Source organism: Rhinolophus hipposideros, assembly GCF_964194185.1.
Source record: "Rhinolophus hipposideros genome assembly, chromosome: 8".
NCBI lineage: Eukaryota > Metazoa > Chordata > Mammalia > Chiroptera > Rhinolophidae > Rhinolophus > Rhinolophus hipposideros.
Window position 1 is genome coordinate 49,491,203 of NC_138054.1, and position 27,086 is coordinate 49,518,288.

General features: G+C 33.3%; 2 protein-coding genes across 11 annotated transcripts in view; one reads left to right on the forward strand and one right to left on the reverse strand.

The window, feature by feature from the left end:
* LOC308501022 (phosphoglucomutase-1) overlaps positions 1-17,846 on the reverse strand; it is a 117,981-nt gene extending 100,135 nt beyond the window's left edge. For 2 of the 4 annotated variants that reach the window (XM_081056578.1, XM_081056576.1), the window contains exons 1-6: positions 17,719-17,832; positions 15,542-15,729; positions 11,616-11,827; positions 10,903-10,989; positions 10,127-10,322; positions 9,565-9,686 (exon numbers count right to left, since the gene is read on the reverse strand). Coding sequence is in view for 3 of the 4 variants with exons in the window: in XM_081056576.1 (XP_080912702.1) it covers positions 9,565-9,686; positions 10,127-10,322; positions 10,903-10,989; positions 11,616-11,827; positions 15,542-15,728 (804 nt within the window). In the remaining variant the exon portion in view is untranslated. Of the gene's footprint in view, positions 1-9,564; positions 9,687-10,126; positions 10,323-10,902; positions 10,990-11,615; positions 11,828-15,541; positions 15,730-17,718 lie in introns of all 4 variants that reach the window. The other 2 variants (XM_081056575.1, XM_081056574.1) reach the window with 2 other exon arrangements.
* Positions 17,847-18,070: 224 nt separating this feature from the next.
* The window catches only part of ITGB3BP (integrin subunit beta 3 binding protein), a 43,619-nt gene continuing 34,603 nt past the window's right edge, over positions 18,071-27,086 (forward strand). For 3 of the 7 annotated variants that reach the window (XR_013993796.1, XM_081056306.1, XM_081056305.1), the window contains exons 1-2: positions 18,088-18,219; positions 26,984-27,026. Coding sequence is in view for 3 of the 7 variants with exons in the window: in XM_081056305.1 (XP_080912431.1) it covers positions 18,215-18,219; positions 26,984-27,026 (48 nt within the window). In the remaining 4 variants the exon portion in view is untranslated. Of the gene's footprint in view, positions 18,239-26,983; positions 27,027-27,086 lie in introns of all 7 variants that reach the window. The other 4 variants (XR_013993797.1, XM_081056303.1, XM_081056304.1 and 1 more) reach the window with 3 other exon arrangements.

Consider the following 27,086-nt stretch of genomic DNA (forward strand, 5'->3'; position numbering starts at 1 on the left):
AGTAAAAATGAAGAAGTAAGGACGGCTAAAACTGATATGTTCAAAGAAAAAGTGATATGGCTTTGTATTTAAGAGATAAAGTACGTGTCAACCATAATTGTTTCAAGTTTGGGTAACTAAAAGAACTGAGTAAATTTCACAGCTATAGCAAAATGATGATAAATATCAGTTTTGAGAAAGACCTTTCTATAAGGTTGGTTCTACTATCTCTTGGTCTAGTCCAATTCCTTCTCCTAGTCCAAACTACTATGTCTATATAGGATCTTATAACTAGAATTAAGTACAACTTGAAGATGGTGCTTTATGTAAAAAGTAAAGAATTCTCTATGGAAGGTATGAGGAATTGTGCCATTACCATAGATGTGTGCAAAAATGCTTTCCACTTTATCATTAGTAGGCTTGCCTACCTATAACATAACATGTATTTCTATTCTGCTCCTAATGACTTCCAAAAATATTAATAAGGATTCAAAGTTACTTCCAAAGAATGATTTTGGAAAATTATCTGTAAGGACATTTAAATAATAAGTTCAAGGCTTTGATAATATTAAGATAATTACTGAAAAGGTCTGCATTTGCTGTATAACAGTAATATCAAAGATATTCTTATTTGAATATCTTTGAATCTATATTTCAATCCATTATAGATTGATATAGCACTGAAAAGATAAGAACATAATTTACATTGAGATTAATTTCTCATTCACATTTTTAAAGCCTAAAATATCATAATGTGTACTTACACATCATTTTTCTATTACATAAATCATAATTATTGTCACATTTTATATTATTTTCATAGCACCAAATACAATTTAAATTTAGAAATTTAAAAATGGGGAAAAATCCTCATAGTTCTACCAACCTAGTTTGATTTTTATGTAGTTTCCTAGTGCTGGCCTTAAATAAAACACTATTTTTCACATTCTAATTAATATTATTTTATGCTCTGCCTTTTTCATTTAATGTTATATCCAAAACATTTTGCTGTTGAAAAAGTGGTACAAAGTTGGAGGACTCACAAATCCTGATTTCAATACCTACTACAAAGCTACAGTAATCAAAACAGTGTGGTACTGGCATAAAGACAAATGTATAGACCAATAGAATAGAATGGAAAGCCCGGAAATAAACTCTCACATTTTTGGCCAAATGATTTTCAATCAGGGTACGAAGACTATTCAATAGGAAAAGGACAGTCTTTTCAACATATGGGGCAGAAAAATTGGATATCCACATACAAAATAATTAATTTGGACCCTTACCTTACACCATATATAAAAATTAACACAAAATAAATCAAACACCTAAATGTAAGTATTAAAACTATAAAAATCTGAGATGAAGACATAGGGGAAAAGCTTTATAATGTTAATTTGGCAATGATTTCACACAAAAAGCACAGGCAACAAAAGAAAATATAAACTGAATTTCATTAAAATTAAAAACTTTTGGGCCGGCCCGGTGGCTCAGGCGGTTAGAGCTCTGTGCTCCTAACTCCGAAGACTGCCGGTTCGATTCCCACATAGGCCAGTGGGCTCTCAACCACTAACTAGGTTGCCAGTTCGATTCCTCGAGTCCTGCAAGGGATGGTGGGCAGCGCCCCCTGCAACTAGCAACCGAAACTGGTCCTGGAGCTGAAGAGGCTAAGACTGAAAGGACAACAACTTGACTTGGAAAAAAGTCCTGGAAGTACATACTGTTTCCCTTCCCCAATAAAAAAAATCTATATAAAAAAAATAAAATTAAAAACTTTTGTGCATCAAAGGATACAATCAACGAAGCAAAAAGGCAAACTACAGAAAAGGAGGATATATTTGCAAATCATATATCTGAAAATGGCTTAATACCCAAAACATATTAAAAACTCACACAACTCAACAACAAATCCAATCTAAAAAAATGGCCATGGGACTTGAATAGACATTTATTCAAAGAGGATACATAGGTGGTAAATGTCCACATTTTGGAAAGATGCTCAACAATACATCGTTGGGGTAATGCAAGTCAGAACCACAGTGAGATACCACTTCCTACATAGTAGTATGGCTATAAAAAAACAAAAACAAAAACAGAAAATAACAAATGCTAACAATGAGAAACTAGAACCCTGTGTGCCTTGCTGGCAGGAATGTAAGTTGGTGAAGCCACTGTAAAAAAAAGTTTGGGCCGGTCTGGTGGCTCAGGCGGTTGGAGATCTGTGCTCCTAACTCCAAAGGCTGCTGGTTCGATTCTCACATGTGCCAGTGGGCTCTCAACCACAAGGTTGCCGGTTCAAATCCTCGAGTCCCACAAGGGATGGTGGGCTCTGCCCCCTGCAACTAAGACTGAACACAGCACCTTGAGCTGAGCTGCCTCCCGGGCTGTCTCCCGGATGTCTCAGTTGGTTGGAGCGCAGGCCCTCAACCACAAGGTTGTCAGTTCGATTCCTCGAGTCCCGCAAGGGATGGTGGGCTGCACCCCCTGCAACTAGCAATGGCAACTAGATTTGGAGCTGAGCTGCGCCCTCCACAACTAAGACTGAAAGGACAACAACTTGAAACTGAACGGCACCCTCCACAACTAAGATTGAAAGGACAACAACTTGACTTGGAAAAAAGTCCTGGAAGTACACACTGTTCCCCAATAAAATCCTGTTCCCTGCCCCAATAAAAATCTTAAAAAAAAAAGTTTAGCAATTCCCTACAAAATTAAACATAGAATTACCATATGATCCAACAATGCCACTTCTGGGTATATTCCCAAAAGAATTGAAAGCAGAGGCTCAAACAGATTTGTACATCTTCTTTATAGCAGCATTGCTCACAACAGCCAAAAGGTAAAAATAATCCAAATGTCCATTGATGGATAAACAAAATGTGGTGAAAACATACAAAATATTATTCAGCTTTAAAAAGGAAGGAAATTCTGACACATGTGGCACTTGGATGAACCTTGAGGACGTCATGCTAAGTGAAATCAGTCAGACACAAAAGGACAAATATGGTATGCTTACATTTGTATGAGATGGAGTAGTTAAATTCAGAGACAGCAAGTAGGATGGTGGCTGCCAGAAGCTGAGGGGAGGATGATATGGGCAGTTATTGTTTAATGGGTCGAGCTTCAGTGGGGAAGATGAAAAAGTTCTGGAGATGGATGATGGTGACAGTCACACAACAATGTGAATACATTTAATGCCACAGAATTATACACCTAGAAATGGCTAAAATGGTAAATTTCATGCTATGTATATCTTACAATAAAAGAATTTGTTCAGCAATATTCAAAATTTCAATTTTACTGGTTCTATAATTACCCATTGAGTTGGTATACCATTAGCTTCTTAAGTATTTCTAGAACGTTGGGCATTTAGGTAATTTCCAATTTCTCATCAGTATAGATAATGATAAAACGAATACTACTTTACACCTAAATGTTTTTCTTCTAATGAATAATATCCTTCAGAAGCAGGTGTAGGCAAAAAATATGTATATTTTTAAGTCTAATCACATGTGTTCCCATATTGCTTTGTAAAACAGTGATGCTAATTTTATACTACCAGTGGTGTATAATGTAATAATTTTGTCATTACCATAACTTGGTCAGTAGTGTTATTTACAAAGTTGGGTGGTTGCGGGGATGATTACTTAAGCAAGGTGTGCGTACATAAAATATTCATTAGAGTATTCCATATATTTTTATACTATATGGTATTGTAATGATTTTTGCATTAAACTATATTAATGCAATAAAATTATATAATAAAATGGTATTGTAATAATTTTTTGCATTAATTTGAATTTCTCTGGTTAGTAGCAAGGCTGAACATTTCCTCATGTGCTTATTATTTTTGTCTTTTTGTGTGAACCTCTTATTCATCCCCTATTCTCATCGCTCTACTGCAGAAGATATTTTTCTTACATATTTAATAATTCTTTTGACTATTTTCGGTACTAACCTCCCTTTGTAAGCTTTGATGAATTTATTTTTCTCTATTTTCTTTTGTTTGAGTTTTGATTATCTTTCAACTTATGTAAGTTTTCAATTTTTATATTCATCTCTTCTTTGAGCTTTCTTCTTAAACTGAATTTTGAGAAATTACCATTATTGCTGAACTATTACTCAAGCTTTCAGTCAGTCATGAATGACATGCACTGTCACACCTTTGGGGTATAAAAGATATGTGTACTTTTAATTCTGAGAAATTAAAATATGACCTTAAATTATTGGAATTCATCTTCATAAGTATATTGCTCATGACAGAAACAAGTCATTATATATGATATTTTAACAACATCCCTATAAGGCAAGATGGGCTAGATATAAATTAGCCATTTTAATAAACAGAGAACTTGAAGTACCCAGAGGTTATACTGATTCAGACTTTTACAAGGAGATTGTAGAAATATCAGGTTTAGAGTCTAAAACTTTTGGATGAATGCTTTTACCATTAGATCATGCTTCCAAAAAAAAATATGCTCCGTATACTAAATTCAAAATTTTTATCACACAATGAGGTTTAAACTTGAGCTTAAGCCAAAAGTTAAAGTTCAACTATTAATGATAAGTAAGAGTATATAAGACTTTCATTTAGCCTCCCTGTAAATCTCTTGGATGGGAATATATTATGGACTAACAACAGATTTGCCAACATTATCGCAAAGCCAATTGGCCTGAATATAATCAACATGATCTTGGATGGCGAAGACTCCTACAGACAAGGAAAGATAGACTCATATTGTATTTAGGTAAGTTACCCTTTGACACAGCTTGAACTAAGATTATGACATTTAAAATGTTTTCCTTTCAATCAATTTTGACTATAGCGTTATCAAATGGAATTTCATCTAATGTACTTTATGAACTGTATTTTTTTATATTTACCCATCTGGAATGGTAAGAGATACTAGTTGAGAATTACAGAATATTAAAGGTAGAAGAAGTCTAGAAAGCAATCTAGTCCAGATTTATCTTTTGATTGATGATAGTGAAAAATAAAGTGATATGCTCTAGTTACAATTCTCGTTGACTGCAGAACCAGAGCTGGACCCAAGGACTCCCTACTGTCTCTCCAAACTACAAACTATATTCAAAATTCTGTTCTTTTTGATACTTAAATATCAGCCATGACTTTTTTAAAAGCTAGTAGTGAAGGAAACTTCATGTTTATGAATTATTATAATAAAGTATGATAAAGCATTTTCATTTGGAATCAGCCACATATTGAAGCATTAAGATAAATTATTTGGTTTCCTTACTTTAAAAATGTAGATTTTAGTAGCTGGAAAATGTATTAAATTTGTATTGTAATCATGGTGTAGCAGCCCTCCCCCCACCCCCATTAAAAATGTTTAAATGAAACTGAAAATTAATGTACTTTGCCAGGTACACTGGTAGTGAACATAATTCGTGGCATTTGGGAAACTCAAAGATGGAAGAATTTTTCCATGTGCTTATGGTCCTTCTGGGGGCAGTGCTATGAACTGACAGGAGATACCTTTATAAAATTTAGCAGGGAAGTGAGTTAAACATTTTTATTAGAGGTCTTTCCTAAGTTTCAATTCTGAAAAAGGTACAGGTAGAAAGAAATTTATAAGTTTCTTTGAAAGACGGTCAAACTGCACACTACAATACCTGGTTAATAGGCTGGGAAATGGTAGGTCACCAGCTATTATAAAATAGAAGTAAGACAAATGCCACATTATTTATATCAACCAAACTTTAAGTCGTAATCAGATTATTGTGAATACTAAAAAACATTACTAGGAGAATTTGTAGCTCTCCTGTTTAAAAAGAAGCATTCAAATTCTTAAGACCTACCAGAGTTTTTAAACGTACAATGCTTATTCAAATTTCCTTTAAAACAAATTTTAAATTTCCTTTAAAACAAATAGACTTTCAATCACACAAAGTTTTTTCTCTAGGATCTAGACTAAAATTTTATCAATTAAAAGAAAAAAAGTACTGACAAATTAGCTGGCTCATTCAAATAAATCAATTTGAAAGGATTATGAATTAAGTTGGCAGTTTGAGTGTTATGATAAAAATGGAAGAGGTCTGAGTTAAAATATTTATTTTAAAAAGACAGTAAGAAATTCCATGTATAATTCTTTGAAACCATAAAGCAAAAATAAAACACTAGATTGTAATCCTTATATAGGGCATAAGGTGGTGCTATATTCTACCAATTCTGATAAATTCTTATAAAAGGAAAAAAGAACTATTAATTCATTTATTCCTCATATACAAATTTTACTTATTTTCATTAACAATGTATAAGCAAATGTTGAAGAGCACAAATTAAAAATAGTAAAGTTGAAAATTCTATCTATGAAAAAACTTAAATATATCAGTAAAGTTACATTTTTCTTAGAACACCTTAGAGAACATGATTTGCTTTAACATAAAATTCTTTATTATTATTAAAGTTTTAAATAAAGTAGAATTATTAAGCAGTAGATCTGCCGCAGGCTTAGAGGAGGATCGTATATGTCATCATCATCATCATCACTGTTGGCTTTTATAAAGATACCCTATGTCACATACTTATTAGAAAGCTATTTGCTTTTCATTAAGACAAGTAGGTAAATAGTTATTGAACTTTTTTGTTATTAAACAATTATAAACTATACATACTTAAAAACAAAAGGTTAACTAGATGATTTAGAAAGGGAAAATTGATATGGATTGCCACCTAACTGACAAGCTATATGGATCAACAGTTTGAAAACATGAGAAACTTTTGTAACAAAATTATTATTTGGAGACTTCACAAAATTAGATAAAAAGTTAGATAACCATTTCAAGTTTAAAATGTTTATATTTCTATTGTTACATATAGTCATAGATGTAACATATGTTATACAACAGATACATATATGTACATACTTACACACACATATGTTGTCACACTCTAATGAGGGGTCTGGATATGGGAAATATTACATCTCTGGAGTTTACAACTCATGGTTTAGGGCTTTCTCTAATTCTAGTCATGACTGGCAATTCAAGCTATTTCTCTCTCAAAGAAAAATTCCTGACACTCCTTGCACATTATAAAACCTAAGCAAATGATAGAATACAGGATTAAAAAAAGAATAGTGATACAGTACCTACATACGATCTATAGAAAGTAATACATGTAATGTAGAATCCCTACAAGGGTGTTTATTTTCCTCCCATAATTCAGGTCCTTTACCAATTGTGTGGAGTTATAATTTAAAATCTGGCGTATACCGACCCCATTACAACAATTTTCTAATTTCTGAAAAGATGCTTCTCTTCCCAATTCCATACTTCTCTACTCCACATGAAACTGAGGTACCCAAATTTGTTTAAAACAGATTTGAAGTATTTGAAGAAAATTAGTTTAACAAGTATTTTAGTAACTTCTATTAATCTCAATTAAAACAAATTACACAATAACTATACTTATAACTAAATACTTCTCAGAGTTGTTATGAAACAATATATAAAATTTATGAAGTAATTTCAAAATAAAATACAAAGAACTGAATCCTGATGAATAACAAAAGCGTCACAGATTTAAAAAAAAAAAATCAGTTTAACTCATCTAAGAAATACCAGATAGTAAGCAACAGTGAGCAATATCAAGATCAGAAATAAGTTATAAAAAGTCAGGTAAGTAATATGAAGGCTATGAAGTATCTCCAAAAGACATTAAATTATATATGAAAGTCACCAAATTTAAAAGTTGACAGTGTGCCATCTTCTTTTAATCATGAAAGTCTCCTAGTACCTTTTACTAATTGCCATTATGATCAGCACCATTCCCTGCTGTTGATGTCATGGAGACAAAACTTAAGTAGTCATTTGTTATACAGTCACTACGGCCTACAGACTAACTTTGGCATTGTCTGTTAGATTTGTCCCTTCCTTACTAAGTTCAGGTATTTTCCTAGGCCTAGCTAACATTACTGGATAGCTGGATAACTCTACCAGTTTCTCAGTCTCCCTAATCTGAGGTCTCTGCACATGATAAACAATAGAATAATTTTTCTTAAACTTTAATTTTGTCATGTCATTCCCATATAAATACCTACCATCATTTCTTAGTTGAGTAATAATATTAACACTATTATTTATTAAAGTGAACACTATGTCCCTGATACTGTGCTAAATGCTTTTATATGTTATATGACTTAATCTTTTAAAAACACACTAAATAGAATTATCCCCAGTTTACAGATAAGGAAACTGAGACTCAGAAAGGCTGCTGACTACATTCCCAAAGGTCACACAGTTATTCAGTGACAAAGCTAAGATTCAAGCATAGGTCTGTTTCTATCTGAAGCTCTTAATCAGCACTCGCAACAGGGCTTGACACAGAGTAGTCACTAAATACATAGTTGTTAAACGAATGAATGAATAAATGAAATACTATTAATATGCTATACTACCTTGATATAGCAATAATCAAATGAAAATTTTAACTTTTTAATTCAAGGCACAAATTTTAAAACTAAGCAAAATAGCTGGTATACATTACCTTTTTCATAATATCTGTTGAGTAAAACTAAATTAAAGGAATTGTATTGGTAAGGACCCAAGAAGCGCATGGCACAGAGAAAAAGTCTTCTGATCACTTTAATATGATCCATATTAGTATTTACTTACATTTCTCTTTACACTAGCTAAACATATTTATTTACACTTTGAATCAGGTAAACCACAATTATTTACATTAATTCTATCAACATTTAATTTAGTTGCAAAACACAGAAAGCTTCCATTAGTGGAAAATCATATTGCTGGAACACAAAATATTGTGTGTGAACATGTTGGACACGCACACCAAATTGCTTAGGGTGTATAGATTCCTAAATAGTCTGAACAAAATTCCTTGGAGATAATGTTTTAAAATTTTAATATAGAACAAATGTCACTGTCTAGCAATTTAAAGATATAAGGGACTTCAGAGTTCAATAACAAATACAGAGTTGTTATTTGAAACAAAAATGTAGCTCTTGAGAACAATCAGTTCAGTTTTCTAACAGCAGTTATAGTGTGTGGTCATAACCATTTTTTCCCCTTTTACAGAGGTCTCTAGGTACACATTTTTAATGTATCCTAGCACTTTCCAGTTAATGTTTTATATTTCTGTAGCTATTATTTTCTGTTGAAAGAAAACTAGTAAAGGTTGAGTCTAGAAAGGGAAAACAAAGGAAGAAGATCAATATTAACACTCTACAAATATTGACTTAGCAAAGTGACTTTGTTGTCTTTCTCTCATAGGAATTGATATTGAATGAATGATTTATTTATAAGAAACAAAACAAAAAATCACATGGCAAAGTACATAATTAGATAATCTGTTTATCAAGCTCAAAAACTGAAGAGTCGTCATTTTCAAACTGAAGAGTTCTTAATAATATTCTTATGCATTATTTTCTCTTTAAAGGTATTAGAACTGGCTTATAGGTAGAAATGCTGCAACTACAGAGAAACCTCAAAGAATTACTTCATAAACTTTACCAGTTCTCTGTAGACACCAAATAGTTATTAGTAAGCTTAACATCAATTTTTTTCAGAAAAATTCATATATATTAATCTATAATACTATACCTTTATTGAGTTTGGCTCAGTTAACTTTGAGTTTCGGTTGCTATTAACCCCCATGGTAATTGTGACAGAAACAGATGTTTTGAACTTTCTGGTTGTTGCCAGTAAAGAACTCCTGGTGTCACCTGTAACAAGTAATAGAGATTTAGTCTCACATTATGAAAAGCTGTCAATAGAAAGTTTGTTTCTAAACACAATGAGTATAAAAGGTCTGGGTATTAATTTTGTTCTCTTTATTCTTCCTATTGAAATAAAGTCAGAAGTTTTATATATTTATATTTATCCCTAATTTACGGGCTACCAATAAGATTCTTTATTTCAACATGTCACATTTTAACGTGAAATTTTAGTTTTAATAAAATATAATGAGCATAGCCAAGTCAACTTCCATAATAAAAAATTGACTTCAATAGTTTTTACAGCTAAGAGAGTCTAGAAATGGTAGAAAACAAAAGTTGGATTCTCATTTGTTTTAGCACTGATAAGTTAAGATGGAAGGAAAAGTTTGTCAGAATATAACCGTCCATTCTTGATCAAGGAATTCTCGGTGTCAAAAAGTAAATACCTTTATTTGAGAATGTTTCCTGATCAGTTTTTCTCATGATTCTAGGTGATGGTTTTGGTGCTGCTGATGGGTCCCTTTCAGGGGACCCTTCGATGTGGCTTCCAAACTGTTGACGCTTCAGTTTACTATCAACCTCCAGTTTTTCTAGAGTAGTTTTGAGACATTCCTCATTGGTTGTCATATATAATTTACAAAACTACAGGAAATAAAAAAGTGGTCCAGTGGGTAAAACATTCAATCATACATTTGGGAGGAGAAGGCAAATGCACATTAGTAGGCAAGGAATAGGCTGATAGATGGAATATATTTTCTATTGAACTAGGTGACTCATTTTATTTTCTTGAATCACGCTGACCACCCTCAAGTGACCTAGTGAAATGCAGCCATGATTCAGAGAGGAGGTCATACTTGAAAATAAAATGTTACACAAAGAGAGGTGATGTATTATTTTTTTACAAGACATGTATACGCTTGCATTTGTTCTAAGTAATTTTTATGATTCTTCCACAGCAGAAAAGGCATATTTCTGAGGAGAGTCTCATGCTTGTGTGTGTGTGCGTGTGTGTATGTGTGTGTGCACATGCATGTATTTTAATCTGGTTATAGCATTTTTAATGTAGTCATCAGATTACAATTGTGGGACTGGAGAGCTTAAGTTTTAGTACAATTAGTACACAGTATCTGAGCATGTCATTGCCAACATTAAAAAGATGTGCCCCTTTAAAAATACTTCTCATACACAGTAAACAAATTTACATCAATATGAGCTTATGTACCTTGATGTAGTCAAATTTGCTATCAGCATTTACATCAGCCAAATTTATTATGGCATTTACTTCTTCTCGAGTCATCTTCTCACCTCTCTGAAAAAACAAGATTTATTTTAAAGCAACATAACTATTACTTTGTTATGTGTGGGGAGAGTAGAAATTCATTTTAATCTTTTCTACAAGTAAGTTTGAATATATGGTTTCGTTTTAAATCTCAGAATGAGTATCGTGTCAAGCAAGAATGAAACTGTTATGTAAAATTTCACAATTTTATCAAATTTTATAAAAGTGTGCTGAATTTCAGTTTACTAAATCTCAACAATATGTAACATAGATCCAGTAATAACTACTATTAAATTTAAAGTAATGATATTTTCTCACATTGTACCAAGAAACAGAATGGATTCCAAATCCCATTTATACTTTGTTTCTCTTTTACTCATCACATATGAATCACTGATTTATACAGTTCTGAGCAGGAAAGAATTGCAAAGAAGCACAAGGGGATTGCAGCACGGGCTCAATTTTATACTTTATCTTTTATTTACAAAGCAGCTTCCATCCAAGAGGATCCTTAAGTACTCTATAAACAATATATATGTGATTCATTTCATCTGCTGATGAAATAGTTATGTTTAATGGGGACTATGGTTGCCAAAGGTAGATTCCAAGTTGTCTTGCAAAATATGCATATTACAAAACTGTTTTACAGATCTTACCTTTGTTAGAAGTTTATAAAGGTCAGTGTGTAAAATATAGCCATCATCATTTATATCTAATTGCTTAAATGATTTTAGCAGTTCTGCTTTTGAAGTTGGTTTTTCCTTTCTTAAAATTATACAAAAATCATCGAAATTCAGTTTGGCAGTTTGAGGAGTCCAATACTTATTAACAGTCTTTTGGGATGGATTTCTTCCTGCATGTTGAAGAGCTGCCCAATAAAACAAGTATTATTTTTTATAGTAACATTTGGAATTGGTATTTAAATGTATTTTTTCTTTAAATCATTATATATTATAATATTATATAAAAATATATACATACCAATATATTATGTTTGGTGTTGATAATCTAGTGATATCAATGTATGCCTTACTTTCAAAAACAAACAAATATATGTTATATATATATATATATATTTTTTTTTCTATTCTGACAGTTGGTTGTCAACCTACACAGTTTAACTGACATCATCTGATTTACTTCATAAAGAGTGCCTCAAGGCAAAGAAAAAAAGTTTAAAAACAACCACCCACATTGTTTTGAAGATGTAAGAATAACCCCCAAAATCATAAATTATTATTTTTTCTGGCTCAACAGATATCTTAATGAAATGAAGAAATAATTAGTTTGAGAATGTTACTGTCACCAAGGCATGATAGCTAAAATGCTCACCATTGCTAGATATTACAGTTTCAAGAACATTAATCATGTCCCAAATATTAAATATATGCACAAAATGTATCTACTTGAAGTTATGGCCCTACTAAAAATCAAGAATGTCAACATACTTTGAGAGAAGACTATTGTAGAGATGCAAATAGTCAAATTACTTTTCATTTTTAACCGGAACACTTAAAAGTAGTCCTATAATGAATTATTCATGAGATGTTCCTATTTTGAAAGCCATGCCCACATAGCTATGAAAGGCAAAGAATTATGATGTGAGGAAGGCTTTGTACGTTTGCATTATGTCATATCACACTAAAATATAATGGTGTCAAAAAACTGTAGTTATTTTGTACAGTTGAATAGCAGTAACAGTAATTTTCAAATAAACAAATCTCTGCATATTAAGACAACGCTATCTAAAATGAACCTATGATAAGTTTCCTAAGCACTATAAAAGGAAATAACAGAATTTTAAAAGGGTCAACTGTCCTGAATTGTGCTACCAACTCCTATTATAAAAAGTTATAATAACTTTTTATGGATATTTCCAACTGGATATTTCCAACTACCCTGTTTTCTTGAAAATAAGACCTAGCCAGACAATCAGCTCTAATGCGTCTTTTGGAGCAAAAATAATATAAGACTTGGTATTATATTATATTTCATATTATATTATATTATATTATATCATATCATATCATATTATATTATATTATATTATATTATATTATATTATACCTGGTCTTATAGTAAAATAAGACAGGGTCTTATATTAATTTTTGCTCCAAAGGATGCAGTAGAGCTAATTGTCCGGCTGGGTCTTATTTTCAGGGAAACACGGTATCTTAGGTGAGATTTCACAAAATCCATACATTGTCAGTCAGCACTAAAAAAATTATAACCTGGATATTCTACAATTTAATGTAATAAGGACTAATGCATATAAAACAAATTAATTAAAGAAATAATCTCAAAGAAATAGAAATCGGGTCAGGGTAATAAACATAGACATTTTTGAGTCCCTTATATTGAACCTTTGTGCACAAGCACAACACAGGACAATTTTTTTTCCCAGAGATACAAGCTTCTTGGCTCATAAAAGTTTTATAATATAAACAGAAATTCCATAACTGAAGTGTTAAATTGTTGCCTGTGGTTGTGATTGATGGTTAATAACATTATTAGAAGTCCATAGACTGAGAAAAATGCTACCATCCTCCAGATTAGCTCCTCCAAAGCTAACAAAAGTTGTAGCTGTAGTAAGCGCAATCCCCCATTCACCTAGAAAGCCTTTGTGGAAATTTGTAACAGTGGAGATAACATAATTTTTTTATTTCCAGAGGTTTATTCTGGGTATAGTAAAAAGCCCTGATTACCATGCTGCCCTAGGAAAAAAAGATAAGTATTTTGCCTAGTGTACTAATGGACAATTCCTTTATTCATCTATCAAGAGAATCAGGAAAAAGGAATACGTCTTTTAGCATTCCATCCCCAGCCAACCTCCACCCTTGAAAAGCTGGGAATACAAGTAGGACCTAAATGAAGGCATGATTTGAAGTCAAAAGTCCATGTAAAAGAAAATGGTATTTCAGCCAACTTTGAGAAAATAGGTATACGACTCTTTTCCCCAAGTAGCAGCTCAGCATATGCTTGTTGCTATCTTCAATAATAAAATATTTTTAAAATATATTGTTAATCACAGAACAACTTTCTCAGAATAAAACTAATTATGTCACAACATGTGCTCAGAAAGTAGACATTCCCATATCTAAGAACTAGGTATAATTTAGTAAATACTAACCTAACTTTAATCTCTATTTTAAAAATTAGTTGCAGCCCATTGTTAAGTCTGGTAACAGTGAAAACATCATGTAACAGTAGATGCTTCAAGGTTTACACCAAGATACTGATCTTTTGCCAGGGTTTACTTTAAGCTTTGATGTGAGTGTATAATACCTGTATTATTCATAAGTTGGGGAAAAGAAGGAACACTAAAGTTCTGGTAATGGTACTGCTCTCGGACTTTGAAATAGAATTTCAAAGCACATGTTATGAGCATAAGTGGCAGAAGGATATAGATGAAAGACATAGCAAGAAAGATGTCACTGGTTTACACTACCACTTTTTTAAAAATCTATATTATCTGAAATCAGTCATTACAATGTTACAGTTTTCCACCATAAAGCCACAAGTGTATATAGTACTGAAGAAACGAACACTGCATTATCCTTCATGATAATTCTGTAAGACTGATAGCACCTTAGTAATACATACTCATTGATTCACAAACTAAATGTCATAGTAGCAGAAGGCATGTTCAACTTTTAAATTTAGTAGATTTGTGATCTCAGCCTATTTTTAAAAGAATAAAGAGAAAAAACTAAAACTACAGTTTATAGTAAAATACAAATCTTAATCTTTTCAATTTTTATATTTCTCAAAATGTATTTCCTCAAACGGAGGTCGTATTACATACAAACCCAAGGCATTGCAAAAATATGCCAGTTTTTTTATTTAAAGAAACTGCTTCTAACGTTGACAAAATAACTGTTTCTCTACCTATAAAGTTATTAGCCTTGATGAAAATAACATGAGTATTCAGTGTTATCTGGAATTGTTGTTTACCATTCTCTAGGACTGAAGACCTCCAAGTCATTAGATTCACCTGGCAAGGACCAAATTCATTGGTTTGGGGGATATTTGCAACCACAGGAATTTAAGATATGATAAGGGAGAGAAGTAAAAAGAGATCAACCCTCCCACACACACATGCACCAAAACCAAAACCAAACCAAACCAAAACAAAACCCGGAACTCTTAATTTTCTTTTAGAAGTTCACTTATTTCCTAATACTTTTCTTTTACAATCATTCACCCCTTTTTACATATCCTTTACATTTTCTTTAGTATAGGTCAAATGCCAAGTAGTGAATCAGATGCCCAAAGTGTTTTAATTCTATTATTATAAATCTTAAAGTACCAAAATGAGAATTGAAAAAAATATTTTTAAGCAAGTCATTGATGGAAGCTTTTAAAATATGATTCTAGTCTGTATAAACATTGAAAGTTTTATTTTGAAGGTCTTACAATGTATAACTATATAAAATGGCGCAATGGCATAATGTAGTAGCTCTATTGCTCAAACTTCAGTAAAATTGGGATGATTCAACAATGTAATTCTAATTCCAGTCTTTCTTATTTATTAACTTTCTACAACAAATAAGGCAAAATACTTAAATTTAAAGATTTTTACCTAAATAAAGTTGATCTTTAGAACTAATGTTTTCTAAGCTGCTTTTGAAAACAGTTAAGTAGGCAGCTCTACAATTCCTATAAAATACCTCCTCTTCAGTTAGTGTAAATTTCTTTGTTCGAGGACTCTCTGAAAGCGTTGATTTCTGACTGGAGAAAGCTGCATCACTTCCAGGACTGATGGCCATTCTATAAGAAAAGTAATTTTAAAAACAATTAGTTTAGTCAGTGTCAATCCCCTAAAATGCAAATGTCACACTGCCTTTCACATGGATGGGGTGGAAATCAAGACATTAAAGTTTTATATGTGAATAAAAAAAGACGAACATTATAATATGCATAAGGTTGTATTGTATGTTAAACTAGAACAAGTCTTTGACAATTGATTTCTAAGTATAAATATATATACACATATATACACATATCGACACATATGTGTAATATACACACACATACACATATGTGTATACACACACACACACACACACACACATATATACATATAGATGCCAAAAGAAAAAGCCAAAACAAAGATGTAACATAAATACAAAAGAAGAATCATAGAGCAAAGGAGAAACACACATCTATTCTCAAAATAAGAGGACAGTTAGCAAGACTCTTCATAGAGTTGTCATGAGGATTAAATAAGAATACATGTGAAACATGTAGAACAGCACTTGACACAAATTAAGTGCTAAATAAATTTCAGATAGCGTGAAACTCCACGTTAATAAGACCGTGGATATAATGGGATTGGCAGTTGGTGTCCATCTCCACAGTAGCATCAACCATTTCATTAACAGGTTATTTCATTAACATCTCAATAATGCAGCCCCACATTTTAAATGACCGAATTTTTTAAATCCCGTTTATACCATTATCATGAGATTTTACTGTGTTCCATTACTAATGTTTTGGGTTTATATAGCACCTCTGCTCATAAGAGCTTAAAGAACTGTCATACTTCATGATTTATCCTTACTATCTTTTTTTTTTGTCCATTTTGCAGATGAGTTAGTTGAAGGACGGTGTTGCCAAGTTAACAGAAAGTAGAAAAAGGCAGTAAATTTAGATAGCAGTTTCTTCTTTATTAACGTGAATGAAGGCTTCTTGTACAATAGTTACAATGAGGCACTAAATTGTGCTGGTGGTCTAAAGGCGTCCAACGTTTTACCCAGCTTTGACTTTTAGAAATACATTCCAGTCTAATAAATTTAATATTTCAAGTTCAACAATAAGACGACACAGGTAGGGTCCCCTTCAGGACTCATTGGATTCTTACTCAAGAGGCCTAAATCACTTGCACCTTCTTGAATTATATAGGTCTTTTACACTTGGGAAAGAAAGATAATAATCGCTTATCATGGATGAAGTACCCTATTTATAATACACAGACCGCCTGCCTGACACTTTCCTATTACACCAGATTTAGAAGGACCCCCATAGGGATGCAGAGTCACAGTCTGGTTACTGCAAATTGGTGTCACTATAATTAAGCGTCAGAGTTTTAAACACATATGCGTGCGAGCATCTCCTCAAAAATGTGAAAGAAAACCGTTCCAACAGAAAGAGAGAATGAATGTACACGTTGCAGCAAGCATTTTAAAAATGTACTTATTTTTTTTTTAGGGTCGTCTTCGAATACTCTTTCCACATAAGGTGACTCTCTCACGTGAAAATCCCACGGCAGAAATGTTCCAGAATTCTATTCTTTCCCTTCCTATGACAAGAGACTAAACTGAAGCTTAAATAAATATATAATTGTACCCCCTCAGGCTTGGAAACCTCCTTCATTTAAAACTCCAGCCCGAGACTCAGACTGGGGCCTAGAGAGTCGATTGCAGCAAACGGCTCCATAAATAACCAGCCCCACAATAGCAAGAAAAATAAACTAACAAGCGCCTGGGGCTTTTAAAGGGCCAAGTGAAAACAGCCAGCCAGCCAGCCAGGCACCGTCCCCATACAGCGAAATATGTTCACAGCTGATCTCCGGCAACATCTCTCCATTTTTTATTTTATTTTTTTTTAGTTCTCTGGGCATACGACTGCATTTAGATGCACATGTTAAGTACCTACATGGACCAAGTGTTACTATGACAGAGAAGTAAAAGCAGCAGAAATGGAAGCCGAACGGAAAGGGACGGAACGGGCAAAAAGAGACAGAGCGCTGATTGCTACCTAATTCCAGCTCACAAACGAGGAAGCGAAGCCAGGTCTCTCTGCACCGATCCCACAGTCCGCTCACCGCAGCCAGGCGGACCTCATCCTTTCTTTAATTACCATGGCAACTGCACTTCCCTGCCACCGGAAATAAGATACAGAGCACCTCCCTAAATCGTCCGGCTAGAAATATACGGATAGTTAATCCACAGGGTTCTATCGCTCCTCTTTCGGGGGTTGTTAGGGCCAGAGTCGTGAGAGAGGGTCCTGTGTTGCACTAGCAAGGACATGATGCCGTTCCAGATAGAGACTCCCTTTCTCCTCTCCCCGCATGCTCTCGGATCCCTTGTCGCGGAGACGATGTTTCCGGGGGGCCCCATTGAGTGTGACACAGCGTTGAGCACCCACAGGCGCGCGCTTTTCAGGCTTTTGCGTTTCCCTCGGAAGGTTGTCTTCGGAAGAGGTTGCTCAGTTCATTTTGTCCCGCGGCGGTGGTGCTTCCCTGAATGGCGAAATGCCGTAGGTATCTCCTCCCCAGGTATTGCTGTTTGACGGGCTCCCCTGTGAGCAAGAAGAGTAGATATGAAGTGGTCCAGTAATCTTTTGTTTTTCTCCTTCTCTGAGTATAAACTTTTCTCCTCCTTCGACAGTTCCGGGTACTTGGTACCGTCGACTCGCCTAGCAGCCGGAGTTATGCGGTCTTTGTGCACTTTAATTCTGATTCTCCAAAGCTTTTGACAGCTTTTGTATGCTGTGGGCTGTATTTAGGGATGTGGGTAGTGCTTGAAATAATTTCAAATATGGTTAACATGCCGAGGATGATGCAGAGTAGATTGAAACACCCTGTATAATTCAATAAAGCCCTTTGGTGGCTACGTTCGTGTGGTTCGTATAAACGTCTGGGACAACTCAAGGACTGGCTCAGACCTGGATTCCCGCCTCACACAAGAAAGTGTAGCCCGTTCTGGGCTTCCGTTTTCATGTTGCTGCCATGCAGAAAATTTAAGTTCAGTAAAGAAGATTCTCTTTGGGGTGGGGAGATTAATGTCTTAACATGTGAAATTCTCCGGCTGTCCCTTGTCCCCAGGTTGACTTAAGTACCCCGTCCTGTGCACCTTTAGAGACACGCGAATTTCTCAGTTCAAAGTAACAGTTCAAAAAATACAAAGTAACACAGCGGGGCAAATGTTAGTATCAAATAGACTCGCGAATTTCTCAGTTCAAAGTAACAGTTCAAAAAATACAAAGTAACACAGCGGGGCAAATGTTAGTATCAAGTAGAAATTGACATGAAAGTGGAAAGATATGAAGAATAATAACCTACATTTATTGAATCTTTATGGTTTAGGTACTGTGTTGAGCATTTTATCTACATTTTCTCGTTGAATTCTTGAAAAGGGCTTTAAGAGATTCGAGGCTGCTATTATCTCTACTTTCCAGATAAGGAAACTCAGCACTTTACATAGTGTCCTACCCACAGGTATCAATAAATGTGTTTCACTTAAAAAGTTACAGATTATTAAAGAGGTTTTCCTTTCCCCAGAATTAAGCAAAAAGACGTGTCTCCCTACTGCTGCACTAGAAAAAAACCCAGTTAGCACTTTCGTGAAGCTGCAAGGATAATGTAGCAAACTCCCTGATAGAAAGACATGGGAAACTGGCATGTATTTGCTTAGTAAGTGGTGATACTTCCGGAGCTATGATTCTGTTCTGTTACAGGTAGTAGGGAACCAAAAAACTAGTAAAAGTGGAACTTTTGTACAACTGTTTTCTTAGCATATTAACAGGTACATGTTATATTAGGAGACACTGCAGTTAATGTATTCTGCCAAATGCATGGCCTTAAAGTTGAGGTTGACATCACAGGGCACATATCCAACATAGGATTTATATTTAGAATATATAAAGAACTCTTACAACTCAGCAGTAAACGTACAAAAGCCTTATTAAAATAATGGCTCAAACACTTGAACCAATACCTAATAAAAAGTTATAAGAATGGAAATAAGTACTTTGTTAGACATCAGGGAAATTAAAATTAAAATTATATTATTGAAATATTTAGCACCCTGTAGAATGACTGCATGTGCATTTCCTTTTTAAGAATACTAAGTGAATATTGACTCTCAGTAAATAGAGATATGGGTTAGCACTTATAAAACTAGCTTCTGTGTAAGTAATAAGTGTATTGAAGATAATGGGACTAGGTTTTCACTGTTGGATAGAGAAATTTAAAATATTTTGGCTTAGTATTGGAAGTATCATTATGAAATCATGGATTTTTTTTGGTACATATGAAGATACAAGTAGATAATAAAAGTGTGTGTTTTCTGTTTTACCTCTGTCCATTGCCTATAAACAATCACATAAGTAGGTAGCAGTGAACACATCTAATGCCTAGATAATGATTTCTAAATACCATTGTCCACAAAAAAAACACAAATCTTGTTGAAACAAAAGTTAAATTCAAGGCCTGGGATAGAGAACATTTGTTTGTGTTTGCTGGAAAGTAAGAAACAGTCAAAGAATTACACATACATAGGGTACATTGGAGGCAGTGTGAAAGGGGAAAGGTCCCATAGCCAAATCGGACAATTAAACATCAAAATAAGTGATAGGAATTGATTATGATCCATTGGATAAAATAAAATTCCATGATTCCATAGTGATATAAATAAGTGAATAAACAGAGAGGAAAAAGGAAAGCTCTTTCTTGGAGTAGAATGCTAACTAATAAATACAAAAGAATGATAGAATTCGAAAATCATCAGTGGCTCTTTAAAAGTATTGGGAGAAAATTTGATACAAAACAAGATATTTACACATAAGATTTCTTATTTATTACAAGTACAGGTAAGGAGGTGGAGAAAGGGAAACTTTGTGCACTGTTGGTGGGAATTTAAATTGGTGTAGCCACTATGGAAAACAGTATGACCTTTCCTCAAAAAATTGAAAATAAAACTACCATATGATCCAGCAATTCCATTTCTGGGTATTTATCCAAAGGAAACAAAAATATTAACTCGTGAAGAGATCTACACCCACCTCCATGTGCATTGCAGCATTATTTACAATAGCCAAAACATGGAAACAACCTAAGTATCCACCAATGGAAAAAGAGGTAAAGAAAATGTGGATAGTAGAATATTCAGCCATAAAAAAGAAGGAAATCCTGCCATTTGTGACAACACTGATTTAGGCATTATGGTAGGTGAAATAAGTCACACAGAGCAAGACAAATACTGTGTTATCTCACTTATACATGGAATCTAAAAACAAAAACACAAGCTCATAGATACAGAGTATAGATTGATGGTTGCCAGAGTTTGTGGGGAGCAAGGGGTGAAAGATCGGGGTGGGCAAAATGAGTGAAGATGGTCAAAAGATACAAACTTCCAGTTATAAATAAGTCCTGGGAATGGAATGTGTACTCACCAGGCTGTAAGGTACACCAGGAAATATTACTGTATTGTATATTCGAAAGTTGCTGAGAGAGTAGATCTTAATAGTTCTCATCACAAGAAAAAAATTTGTAACTGTTGTGATCTGAACTAGACTAACTGATGATTATTTCACAACACACACATATGCCAAATAGTTATGTTATACACCTGAAATGAATGTTATATGTCAAAAAATGTTTTCCTGATTTTGATCATTGTATTGTGATTATATAAGAGAATGTCGTTCTTAAAAAAAAATATTTATGGGTAAAGGTATACGATGTCTCCATCTTCTGTGTTTCTCAAAAAAAGATTATGCTTATAAAATATATATACTGAGGGTGCCAAAAAATGTGTACAAGTTTTAAGAAAGGAAAAAACTATTAAAATTGTAATATTCAATATACTGTACTGATAACAAAAGATGAATACAAGTCACATTTGACTTCTGCAATTACACGAGATGCTCACAGTGGTTACCATTAGCATCCAGACACCTGTGATTATGATGAACTACTACCTGAGCAATGTTGACCAAAGTTTCCACTTGTATACATTTTTTGGCACCCTTGGTATATGTGTATTTATATAGTAAGAGAATGATAAAGCGAATGGGTCAAAATGTAAACAAGTGGTAAGTCTGGATAAAAGGATAACAAGAACTCTTACTCCTAGAACTTTACTTAAGTTTAAAATTAAGTTACAAATAAACTCATCCAATTGTTTTTTTAACAAAAAGTACTAATGATGGCTTAAGCAGTACGTTAGACACAGTTGATGAAAGAATTAAACAACTGATATAGCTGAAATTGCCAAAAATGCAGCATAGAGACCAATGATAAGAAATTGGAGTTTAGAGATAATGGAACATGAACTAGAAAGTCTAAAATTACTTCTAGATGAAGTCTCTAGAAAAGTAGAATGAAGGTGAGTCAAAGAGATTATGCCTTAGATTTCTCCAGAACTGATAAGACACAAATCCATATAAGAGACTATTTTTGAGATAAGACTGTGTTAATATGACATCTTTTGGGACCTACATTTAAACTGCCTTAAATAGGATTGGAGGATCATAAAAATTAAAAGAATTAAATATATTCTTGGATATGAGACTGAGGTTTTAAATTAAAAATAAATACAATTAAATAAATCATTAATTTGTATAATACCTTTGTGCCCATCATCGTGTCAGGCTTTGGGGATTCAAATGTGAACAGATACTATACCTCTCTAGGAGTTTCTATTTTAGTGGGAAAGATAGTTCAACAAGCATTTTTAGAACTCAGAACCTACCAGTTAACAGACAAGGTGCGAGTGATATAAATATTTTAGTCTAGGGAGGAAAGACTAACTTGTAAATAGACTATTTCAACAGAATAGGTTTAATGAGAGAGACATGTATAAGTGCTATAGGTATAGAGTTGAAATATCCTTAGTGCAAACGACATTCTCAGGGAAGACTTCTTAGAAATGATTGTGCTAGAACTCAAGGTCAATATTAGCATCAATATTAGTTTATTATTTTTATGGTGTAAAATATAGGAAAGTATGTAAAATATTACTCATCTACCATATTTAATTCTGATAAACCTACGTGGCCCCTTTCATTAGACTCTTTTAAAGGACTTATGTTTTTTATGTATATGTATGTGTGATGATATACACGTTTATATGTTTCTCACAGAAGGTAATAGTAATGAATATTTTATTAATGTTCATTTTCAGAGTACCCATTTAAGAGAGACGTGATTTTATGGTATTTCTCATTTTATTCAACACAAAAGAACATCTTACCTCTATCTGTTTATCTTCTGGCGTCATTATTGCCAAGTTTATTCCCTTTGCTTCTGTAAGAATTCTTTAGCTAATTCTTTATTAATCTTTCAATAAAGAAGCTTTTGATGCCATTAGATGTTGCCCAATAACTGGTTAAGGTTTTGACCAGTTTGGTCAAGAAGAATAACAGAGGTTTAATCATTTATGTGCTTCCATATGGTGACCATATTTTTATATGCAGTGATGTTCCCATTCACCCATTCTGTGATAGTAAATTATTGTGTAACAGTTACGAATGTTGAACACAAAAGAGCGTAGGCTTGACTGAAAGAATGCAAAGAGGACATAGGAGATTCTTCTCCCTTTTTTGCTCATTCCTATACATAGAATGGGGGGAAATCATTTTCGATATCTCAGTTTATACCTAAGGAGTGAACTTGGCCATTGCCTTTCATCAAAGGATTTCTAAATATCTCATAAATATACTCACTAATTCTAAACACTTGTGAAATTGTGGCTGACAATATTACCATCTCCATTATAGTGAGGAGTAAATGGAAGCACTGCCATGCTAAGTGGTATTTTTATTTTCTATTCAGAAATTTCCTACTAGTTTATAGGCCAGTTTTAACTTGAGGAAGCTTAGTGAGATTATGTGATTTGCCCAACCATAGGGAAAGAATTTGGCATAGCATCAAGGCTCCCTGAGTCTTACCTGCTTTATTAAATTTATCTTCCTCCCTCCACACACACACTTACCCTCAGCTCAGCTATTCAAAATTATATTTAATCCAATGTTTTAAAAGTCCTGTAAGAGAACCTCAACTCATGTAATTTCATGAGTTTTTGAGGTGTCGTTCCTGGTTCTTAATTAGGAATCAAATGATAGTTCACCTTTTTTTAAATAATTTATTTTGTGTTAAAATATATGTAACATAAATTTTACCATTTTAACTATTTTTAAGTGTACAGTTCTGTGGCATTACATACATTCACTTTGTTGTACAAGATCACCATTGTTCATGTCCAAAACTTTCTCTTTTTCATCTTGCAAAACTGAACCTTTGTACCTATTAAACAGTAACTCCCTATTCACCCATTCCATCCCCTGGCAACCACCATTCTATTTTTGTCATTATGAATTTGACTACTTTACCTCATTGAGTAGAATCATCTCGTATTTGTCCTTTTGTGATTGGCTTGTTTCACTTAGCATAATGTCTTCAAGGTTCATCTGTGTTGTAGCATGTGTCGGGATTTCGTTTCGTTTTAAGGCTGCATCATATTCCATTGTATGTGTGTATATGTGCGTATGTGTGTATATACCACATTTTGTTTACTTATTCATCTACTGATGGCTACTTGAATTACTTCCACTTTTTGCCTATTGTGAATAATACCGCTATGAACATAGGTGTACAAATATCTGTTCATGTCCCTGCTTTCCAGTTTTGGGGATATTTACCTAGAAGGGAATTGCTGGATTATATGGTATTTCTATGTTTAATGTTTTGAGGAACTGCCCAACTGTTTTACACAGCAGCTATACCATTTTACATTCCCACCAGCAGTGCACAAGAGTTTCAGTTTCTCCACATCCTGGCCAACACTTATTTTCTGTTTTTTTGATAGTAGCCATCCTAATGGTTGTAAAGTGGTATCTAATTGTAGTTCTGATTTGAATTCCCTTAATATTAGTGCTGCTCTTGATGTTAGTGATGTTGAGCATCTTTTCATGTGTTTATTGGCCATTTGCATATCTTTGGAAAAATTTCTATTTGAGTTCTTTGCCTATTTTTAAGGACCCAATTTTTGTAAACCAAGGTAGTAACCACAGGAGCTGCTTATAACTTTATGGAACTACCAGGGATATATCACTTTTAATTGCTAACTAGTACTGGTAGCAAGTGAGTAAATACTTTAGGAAAATATCCCAGGTATCTAATCAAGTTCTGCCTGTTCTTCCTTTATAATATGTTTTGTCCATCTTTTCCTCTCTCTTCCTGTTAACATCCTCCTAATCTGCTTGACATCATCTCATGCTTGTATTGCAGTTGTACCTGAGTAAAGTGAGTTAAAAAAAAAAAAGGTAAAAGCATACAGTAGGTGCTCAATGGGCCCAGTTCTAATAGAATGGTAAAAATAGATGGTCATAAATTCCTCTGGTAGATTTTTGCTCTTTATTACCTCTTCTTTAGCCTCTCCCTCAATTCAACCAAGAGGTATTATGCACAGGACCTGAGATCTAAGTTTCTCTTACTTAAGCTGTGTGACAGTAGACAAGTAACACCAACTCATCTTTACTGGGTAAACTAAGTGATTTCTTAGATTTCTCCTAATCTAGTGTATTAAAATTTTTTATGATTCTTGTAAATGTTAGCTTTTGGTTATTAGATGCCTGAATTATCTGAAAACCACATTTCCCGTAATAAATCATGTGTTTAGATTCTCACTAAACGGTTAAACTGGGAGATAACAGTCTAACTCTGCTTACTTGTTTACTTTTACATATTTCCTTGGGCTTCTTAGATCAACCTAGGACCTAAACTAGAAACCTTTAAGTCTGAACATTTGGTTTTTCTCTCTAGGAATTAGCTATCAATAATAAAGCAAAAATATTTTGAACAGTTAATAACAGGGTAGCGCTTGTTTCCTTCTGAAAGGTAGTATAGCACCTTAACAGCATTTGAATGAAAACAAAGGATAAAAAAATACCATACTGTGTACTTATAGTTTTTGATTTCTACTTTTGGAGTTTTTTAAAATGCCAAAACATCTCACACATCTGAATAGGGTAATGCATATCTGTAGCTAAATATAAATACTTTGGGGGGAGTTATTGCCATTTTTATGTGTTCATACCTCTATTTTATTGCCTCATTGAGAATTCACATTAAATTTCTTTCAAGTGGACTTCTAAAAGATAAAACTAATTCTTTAAATCGGTTTAATTAATCTCAAGAAATAATGTGATAGGCTAATATAGACATAATAGCAAAATTAAGTGAAACCTTTTTAGATAGATTAAATTTTTGTATTTAATATTTACTGCTCAGTAATTTTTATAAATTATATATCTCTTTCACTTTTTTCTTGCTCCTGTTACCGTGTGAAAGTCAATAGTCAGTTTTTATGAATAGTCATTTCTAGGATGTATAAGTTTTGTTTGTTTTCTATACCACAACCTTTATAATACTTTTTTTTTTTTTTGCCTAATGCTCATATTCTCTAATATTTTAAATAACAATTTCTGTTTCTCTGGGATCAAGAAAGTACTTTTAAATGCTGTATTTGTCACTGGGAAAACTAGTTTTAATTTATATTGACCTTTTTCTCCTTTGAGCATTTAGTCTGCATTCAATAAAATGTTGATGACTGCTCTTTAGAAGACAGCTCTATGAAATAAAGTATTATAAATATTCAGCTTTCCTTTCTAAGCATTGTCACCAACAGCTGGGCATCCAGTTTAGCAGAACAGATTTTTCACAGAGAGAGCCTGACATGTTCCTGAATCAGTTTAGTGAAGGAGACAAACAATATTTTCATATGGATTGGGGACTTATAAAGACGTAGAGCATCTGCTCCTCTGTTAGGTCATAGCCTGGTAGCACTGAATCATGTTTCAAGCTAGAATAATGTGCAAAACTTTATTTACCTTGCTTCTCGTACCTTTAGTACTTAGTGCATTATTTGTGCAAATAATATACTTTCAACATCTCCACTAAAGGTATATAAATTGTTTTGTTCTGATGTATAATTTATCATTAGTGGTATTTTAAAACACACAAATAGAGTAATTTTTACGAAGATTATTTTATATGATTTTAATGATTGAATTGTGTGATAGTGCACATATATAAAACCACATATGCATAAAAAGATCCACTTAAATATTTATGATTCCATCTTGAAATGTGCTCTTTTTAAAAAGCAGCTTTCTTCATATGATGTTCTACTGTACTTGGAGAAAGTACTTAGAATCTTTGTTTATATATATCACTCTTGAATATGTGGCTACTTAAGGCATATCAAATCTAAGATTTCTCTAAATGTTTTGTTTGCAGTGTTAGAAGATCACTGAAATTGGATGGTCTGTTAGAAGCAAATGTAAGTATTTGCTTATGAGTTTGTAACTGCATAATAAGATTGTGATCTTAATTTTTTAAC